The 7273-nt window shown below is 39.5% G+C and overlaps 1 protein-coding gene across 2 annotated transcripts; it reads left to right on the forward strand.

Annotated features, from left to right (window-relative positions):
• The first annotated feature begins 3054 nt into the window (after window positions 1–3054).
• On the forward strand, window positions 3055–6431 carry mul1 (mitochondrial E3 ubiquitin protein ligase 1). 2 transcript variants are annotated; one of them, XM_011477556.4, is made up of 5 exons: window positions 3055–3213; window positions 4030–4150; window positions 4732–4819; window positions 4911–5031; window positions 5654–6431. In XM_011477556.4, exons 1-5 carry the CDS (start codon window positions 3125–3127, stop codon window positions 6381–6383), a joined length of 1149 nt encoding a protein of 382 aa, XP_011475858.1. In that variant the 5' UTR covers window positions 3055–3124; the 3' UTR covers window positions 6384–6431. The 2 variants fall into 2 exon arrangements, with proteins under 2 accessions (XP_011475858.1, XP_011475859.1); XM_011477557.4 differs by having other exon boundaries at window positions 3069–3195.
• Window positions 6432–7273: the final 842 nt, after the last annotated feature.

Genomic DNA, 7273 nt, shown 5'->3' on the forward strand with positions numbered 1-7273 from the left:
AAAAGTTAATTTTTTTTAAAGTTTAGATTTAGTGTGTGTTCAATAAATAATTATCCTGCAAACTTTAGCGTGTTTTGGATTTTGGCCCCCTGAGTAATCGAGTTTGTCACCTCTGTTCTAGAAGAAATCACATCAGAGCTGCTGATGTCAGTCTATTCCGTCCAGAACTGCTGATCCAACTAAATGCTGGAAATGTTTCTGTTTTTATTTTTGCACTTTTGACAAGCCTTTCTTTTTTCAATAATCTTTTTAAATTATATGTTTACACAATTTGCATCACTGCTGTAAAAGAGCCCCTAGCACCATGCTCATGTTTGCCAATGCAATCATCAACAACCATAAGTGCTGACTCTGGTGGGCCTACCACCTCATGAGCATTAAAAGCACAGCAGAAGCATAAATTGACCTCCAGAGATCCATCAGGGTGAAACACACAAGTCTAATGGTCACTCCAACTCCCCAAACTCCGTCTGCTTTCTTTTGCCAGCCTGCTGACCACTTCTTTTTCTTCACTTGGCTCCTGGAGACAATTCAGGCCTGATTAGGAATAATTGACTGCTCTCTGGCACATGGAGAAGATTTGTCTGAACAGATTTCATTTTTCATTTTCCCTCAGTCTGAATTTTTGTTTCAGAAAATGCTGTCTCTGGAGAGAATCAATGTTAAACATACTAAGTTTAAAATATATTTAAATAAACACAGGGTGATCAGACATTCACTTTCTGTATTTATTTATTTATTTATTCATTTCTTTATTTATACTGTACATGTAATGAAGTCAACTGTGAGCAGAAAATAAAGGGATTTATAGCATACGTAGAATATAACTGCAATTAGACACTTCAAGTATCATATAGGATGTTGTCATCAATGTCTAAAATGTTTGATTAATGATTTTTCTGAGCAAAATTGTGCTCTAATTTTGTCTTTTATTGTACTTTACTTTGTTTTTACTTTGTCTGTGATATATGTATGATGAATGGTTGCAATTTTTGCATTTTTATTGTTGTGAAGCACTTTGTAATTTTTATGTGAGAAAAGTCCGATAGAAATATTCACTTACTTAACTTATACTAGTTTGCATTTTTTGGTAAAATATGGATTCCATTGATGCAAACGTGAAGTTGGAATTGTCAACATTTATTTTTTGGTGTTAATTATTATTATTTCTGAATGTCGTTTTTTTGCTGCCACAGATTTTTCCCCATTGTGGGATTAATAAAGTCATCATCTATCTATCTAATATTTACTCAAAAAATGTAAATGTAAAAAAGAGATAGTGGAATTTGCTAAACCGCTATACTGATTGGCCTTCATTATGGCTCCTATAAGTGGCATTAACATTTTTTGTCTATGCTCTTTACCTTCATGTTATTTTACTGTTTTAGTCTTTGAAATGTTTGTTTGATTGTTCAGCCTTTGTTACACTTTGCAGTTAAATTTATAAGCACAGGTTTTCAATGTCCATTCATTACAAGAAGATGCACTTGTGCGGTTTTGAATTTCCCTTACGTATATTTTTACGTTTATTTATATTTTATTTTTTTATTTATTCATCTTCTAAACCCGTTTTGTCTCTTTCAGGGGTCACAGGGCTCCCGGTCACTCATTGGCAAAGGCAAGGGACATCCTGGACAGGTCGTCAGTCCGTCGCAGAGCTTATTCAATTCAATTTCCAGGGAACATGCTTATTACCATTTCATCAAATTCAGACACTGTCATCTTCAAAAAATGGGAACACATGCCCATAAGCTTGTTTCACCTGGACAATATCCTCACTGTGTGTCATTGCCGCCCGAAGAGTGACTAAAAGCAGGTGATGTGAGGGACTGGTGGATCAAAGTAGCATAGAAGGCAGACGAAGGTTTAGAAAGTTTGAAAACAGAGGTCTTAAATCAAGAGAAGAGGCTATACTCATGCAGTGAGAGACAGACGGCAACAGAGATCTTAACAGCAGGACTGCACAGTCGGTGTTGACTTGGCCTCTAAATTCTTTTAGTCTTATTCTCAGTCCATTCCAGCATTTGTGGGACAAACAAATCAAATCCACCTCACAAAAATTACAGTACTTGCAAGATTTTCTGAAAAGACTTGAGTGCCAAAAAAATGTTGGCACTGGAATGTTGGCACTTGACCCTTGTAGAACTCCTGTTGGACGAGGTTGAGGGCTGTTTTGGCAGAAAAAGGCATCACCAGATTAGACAGGTGGTGGTTATGTTATTCATCACCTGTGGCAATACATATAAAAAAAAACTAGACATTTTAAGGTGTTGCATTTAATACAGCAATGTAACAAATTGGAGATAGAAGGATTTGAAAGTGTGGCATGAAGGAGGATCATGTGAGCCGAGGGGGCACTCAGTATTCAACATGCATCCGCAAAACAAGGTGACTAACATTGAACAGAAGCCTCAAGGACATTTCTGTTCTTTCATTTAGCTATGAAGTACGGAAAATGAAAAAAACACCTTTTTTTTTAGATTGCTTAATTTACCTAATTTTTTAAAAGCTACAAATAAATACACCATGGAAATTTTAAAACCACCAGCTTGAATTTCTGGAAAAAAGAGGAACATAAATCTAAAGCAGCAGAGGGTAAGAAGTGAACATCGTGGCTGAATTCTTCTTTAGTTTGTTGCACCTGCTCCAACCTTCTCACTTCCACAAGGAAGAACAGAATTCATTAAGTTTTGTCAGCTACACCCCATCAGTTCACAATTACAGTGGACCGTTGATGCTCCAGAAAGGCACCAAATGGTTCCCTAAAAATGCTAAATATGTAATTATGAAATTTTTAAATTAAGACCAAGCTATTTTTTTTGCTTCGTTTTTTATTTTTTACATTTATTTAAAAATAATTTAAATTTCTTGTTATCAGTAGTACACAGAGTTGGATTTCAAAGGGAAATTTATGCTTGTGTGTTGTAATTTTTTTCTAAACATTTGGACATGAAAGCCATATATCACAAAAAACAGAGATAAAATACAATGTAAATCTTTTCTTAAAATTAACATGTTAAATCTTGAAATTGCACAGTTTATTCACAAGTAAAATGCAACGTTCTTGCTCGACGCTTTTATTAACGGAATTTTACTGACACCTGGCGGTGGAGGTGTGAAGCGCATGCTCCTGTCAGTGTATTTTCATGAGGAAGTAGCTCTCGACTCTTGTCGACAGGACGAGGGTCTGCACAGGTACATCCCTTTCTCCAGGTACATGATCCTATCAGGCTTCTGCCTAAATACCTGTTTATGTTTTTATTTGTTTTTTGTCAGCTTCTTTGCCAGACACCGCTAAAAACGTCTGTTTTAGCTAAGCTAGCGAACAATTTGGAAGTAAAGGCTAGTTTCTGTTTCACCTAATTTCCAATCGTAGCTTGTTAAGTGTCTTAGGTTGGGATATATAAAACACGTTTAATTGCTCCAATAACTTTTGAATAAAGGATAATTTTACATTAAAAAGGCACATATCCTTTTGTTGTGTGTGAGACAGACATACAGAGCAAGTCGTGTGATCTGAAGCTAATGCTAAGTGAACCTAATCATGAAAATGTATGTGCAGTTTTGAAAATATAATAAGACATTTAAGATAAATTCCCCTTTAAAATAATACGTTGTGGTAGAATATATTTTTCCATACTTGCTGATTTTCTATAATGAACAATAAATATGTCTGAAATATGAGCTTCTCTGAAGGAATTACAAGAAAAATAAGATTGTTAAGGTTTATTTTGAAAGTCTTGACTTATATCTGTTGTGGTATGAAAGCAAATTAATATTAAAAATGCCCCCCCAAAAGGTTTTTCCCTTGTTTTTGTGCTTAATTTTGTTGTAATAAAACAATAAAACACCAAAACAGGTAAACATGACTTATTTTAAGACATGTTTGATGCAAAATACTAATTCAAACCTAAAATAGTTCACATTTGACCTGAATGTTTGGTCTGAGTCAGATGTATGAGTTGGACCAACTGTTTGTTTGAGCCTTTAATGATTGAGTTTATTTCTATTTTTGGTCATTTCTTGCAGGATGGACTCGAGTGGAAAACCCTCCACAGCACAGATCGTGGTTTTAGCCACCAGTTCTGCCTTGACCGCCATCTTCTACTCGATTTACAAAAACAGAGCTAAAACTGTCTCCAGCTTACAGGTCAGGCAACAAGTGTGTCCAAATTCCCTCACTACTTAGTGCACTGTATTGGCCGTGCGCCATTTTGTCCCCAAATCTACTCTGCCCAGAAGACTTTGCGAAAAACTAGGGTTCAAAGAACGATCGTTTGAACGATCATTTGAGAAAAATTTATTCACAGTTATTTAATAAATCATCCAAAATGTTGTAATATGTTCACATTTATTAAGTTTTTACTTTGGCAGATTGGTGACATCAGTGCTCACTAACAGTAGTTAGCATGTGTCCAGATTACATTCAAATTCAGCACACTGCAGTAAATTGTTTGAGGGGTCAGGGAGTTTTGAGAGAGTTCAGACATAACCGATATAAGCTCCTTTACCCAGCAGAGAGGAAATGTAGTTCGGTTTAGCAGTCTGTTAAAGAAATAGGATTTTTTTAAAAACATATTTCTCCCCTTTTTTGTGTCTCCGGAATAATATTTTGACTTGATGAAGTGTTGGCGCAATACGAGGCTATAATTTATTTCTAATAAATAACGTCGTGAAGGACAAATAATCTCACAAACGACTCAAATAAGTTTGTTTTTCAATCATCTACAGGAAGCTAAAAAAGTCTCCATCGATCAGGACTTGAAAAACATATTGTCTGAAACTCCTGGAAGATGCATCCCATACGCCGTCATAGAAGGTCAGTGAAGCTGCATGACTCGGGATCAAACGCTGTGTTGCTGCTGATGATGACTCAGCAAAAAGAGGTCAGGATGTGTGTCAAACTTCAGGTGTGGTGCGATCCGTGAAGGACACGCTGAGCAGCCAGTTTGTGGAGAACTGCAAAGGCGTCGTGGAGAGGCTGACGCTGAAAGAAGAGAAGATGGTGTGGAATCGCACCACACACCTGTGGTGAGTCCGGCCCTTCTGCTTTCCCCGCTGAAAAGTCCTCCTTTCGTACGGAGGCGCTGACCAGTATGACATCAGCGAGGCGAAACTTGCCTCGCATAAGGAGGCAGAGTCGTATCGGTGGCAGAGCAGACGGTGATACAGGCAGCAGGTCGTTACGCAAGACTCAAACAAGAGACGCGCCTTATCGTGTTGATAGAGCGATCAGATGTTCCTCAGGGGAAACATAGCACCCTCGTCTATTCATAGGTAAGATGCCTAATTAGCTGAAACAGATTAAACAGTGTGTAAACAAATAATGTAAGAGTCAACTGCAGTTTGGGGGGGGGGGACAAAGGGATGTATTTTTTTTTATAAAATTATCTTTCCTTCAATTTTTTTTTAACCCTTGGGAATGTCTGACTGTAGAAATCCCTACAGTGTGAATGGAGAAGTACCTGCATGGAGTTTCAAGAAAGGAAATGTTTGATGCAGCATCTTTCTGATGCACAAAGTTTAAACCTGAAAGGGAGTATTGTGAAGATCAATATCATTTTGTGCATCTCTCTGTTTTCATTGACATATTATCTACGGATGTACTCTGGGAAGTGGTGCTCATTGGTGTTTCTGTGGTGTTTTTGAACAGGAACAGCACAGAGAAAGTCATCCACCAGCGGACCAACACGGTTCCCTTTGCACTCGGGTCTCACGATGAAGACATCAGCACCACCGTCCGGGTTATACGCCCCTTAGATGCTGCAGAGTTGAACTTGGAGACCACCTACGAGAACTTCCATCCCTCAGCTAAGTCTCTGTCCACTGTCATCGGTCACTTCATCAGCGGGGAGCGGCCCAAGGGCATCCACGAGACGGAGGAGATGCTGCGCGTGGGGGACAGTGTGACTGGAGTGGGGGAGCTGGTCCTAGATAACAACCTGATCAAGCTCCAACCCCCCAAAGCGGGTCTCAGCTACTTCCTCACTCGGATGGACTTTGAGTCTCTTCTGAGGAAGCAGACGACAAGCGTCAGGGTGTGGAGGATTCTGACTGTTGTTTTCGGGGTGGCTGCTTGCTCCACTCTCTTATTCGTGTTGTGGAGGCTATACACGCACAGCAGGCAGAGCAGGAAGGAGCGGAGCATGCTGGAGGAGTTCAAGGAGCAGCAGCGGAGGCGGATGTGCGAACTCAACCTGGAGGAAAGCAGTCTGTCTCCTTCCAGCTGCACCGTGTGTCTGAGCCGCGAGCGCTCCTGCGTCTTCCTAGAATGTGGTCATGTGTGTGCCTGCGCCCAGTGCTACGAGGGTCTGACCGAGCCAAAAAAGTGTCCCATCTGCAGGGCGCCTATAGAGAGGGTGGTGCCTCTTTACACCAGTTAAACTGTAAACTTGAGTCTGTTTCTATGTGTGCTGCGGATCTTATTAACCTTCCTATGGTGTTAGGGTCCCTACGGACCCGTTTTGAGTTTTAGCATGCATAAAAGTACTTCATACATTTGTTTTTTGCGCTGAAACTTTTTGACTTTGTCAGGGACTTCCATTTAAACAAAATAAAAGCTTTATTATTTTTTTTACGAAATTATAAAGTGCGCTGATGAAAAAAATGACTTTTGTGGTGTTCGGGTCATTTTTGACCCGGTTAAAATTTTCGATTATAAAACAATAAAAAATGACAAAAATGAAATCATAAACACAGAATCAACCAACAGCCTCTTCCTCCAACCACTTGAGCTTCATTTAGGGGCTTTTCTCCTTGCCTTTTTGCGAGAACAAACAATGGGAGAGACTTGTCAAGTCATTTGAGTGTAGAGGTGGTGACTTGCAGAGTAAACATCTCCAATTCACAGGATGCAACAATGAGGAGAAAATTCAATGTAAATGAAGTTTTGGATCAAATTTTTGTTGCAAATGAGGCAGAGGACACACAGGATTTTAGCGATAGAGATGAGCAGGCCTCTGAGAACGAAGATGATGTGGAGTACCAATTGGAAGAAACAGACACAAGTGATCAGTCTGCAGAGGAGGTCACTGGTGCTGAAGCTACTCCTGCTGAATCATTCCAATCCAAACGTGGCAACATCCGTTGGAGCACAGTTCCTCCTGATGCACATGGAAGGACAGCTGCTGCAAACATCATCAAAATGACCCCTGGGGTCACGAAGTGACAAAAAGCCCATAATCATCCTGGACTACAACAAAAATAAAGGAGGAGTGGACAATCTGGACAAGCTTACTGCCACCTACACTTGCCGGCAAATGACCAGGAGATG

The sequence above is a fragment of the Oryzias latipes genome, chromosome 7 (assembly GCF_053564925.1).
Source record: "Oryzias latipes strain Hd-rR chromosome 7, Olatipes_Hd-rR_3.1".
In the NCBI taxonomy this organism is placed as follows: domain Eukaryota; kingdom Metazoa; phylum Chordata; class Actinopteri; order Beloniformes; family Adrianichthyidae; genus Oryzias; species Oryzias latipes.

Coding starts and splice junctions, on each gene's coding strand:
- mul1 (XM_011477556.4), top strand. CDS start 3,125: ATGCTCCTGTCAGTGTATTTTCATGAGGAAGTAGCTCTCGACTCTTGT. Junction 3,214..4,029: donor AGGTACATCCCTTTCTCCAG/GTACATGATCCT, acceptor CATTTCTTGCAG/GATGGACTCGAGTGGAAAAC. Junction 5,032..5,653: donor AATCGCACCACACACCTGTG/GTGAGTCCGGCC, acceptor GTTTTTGAACAG/GAACAGCACAGAGAAAGTCA.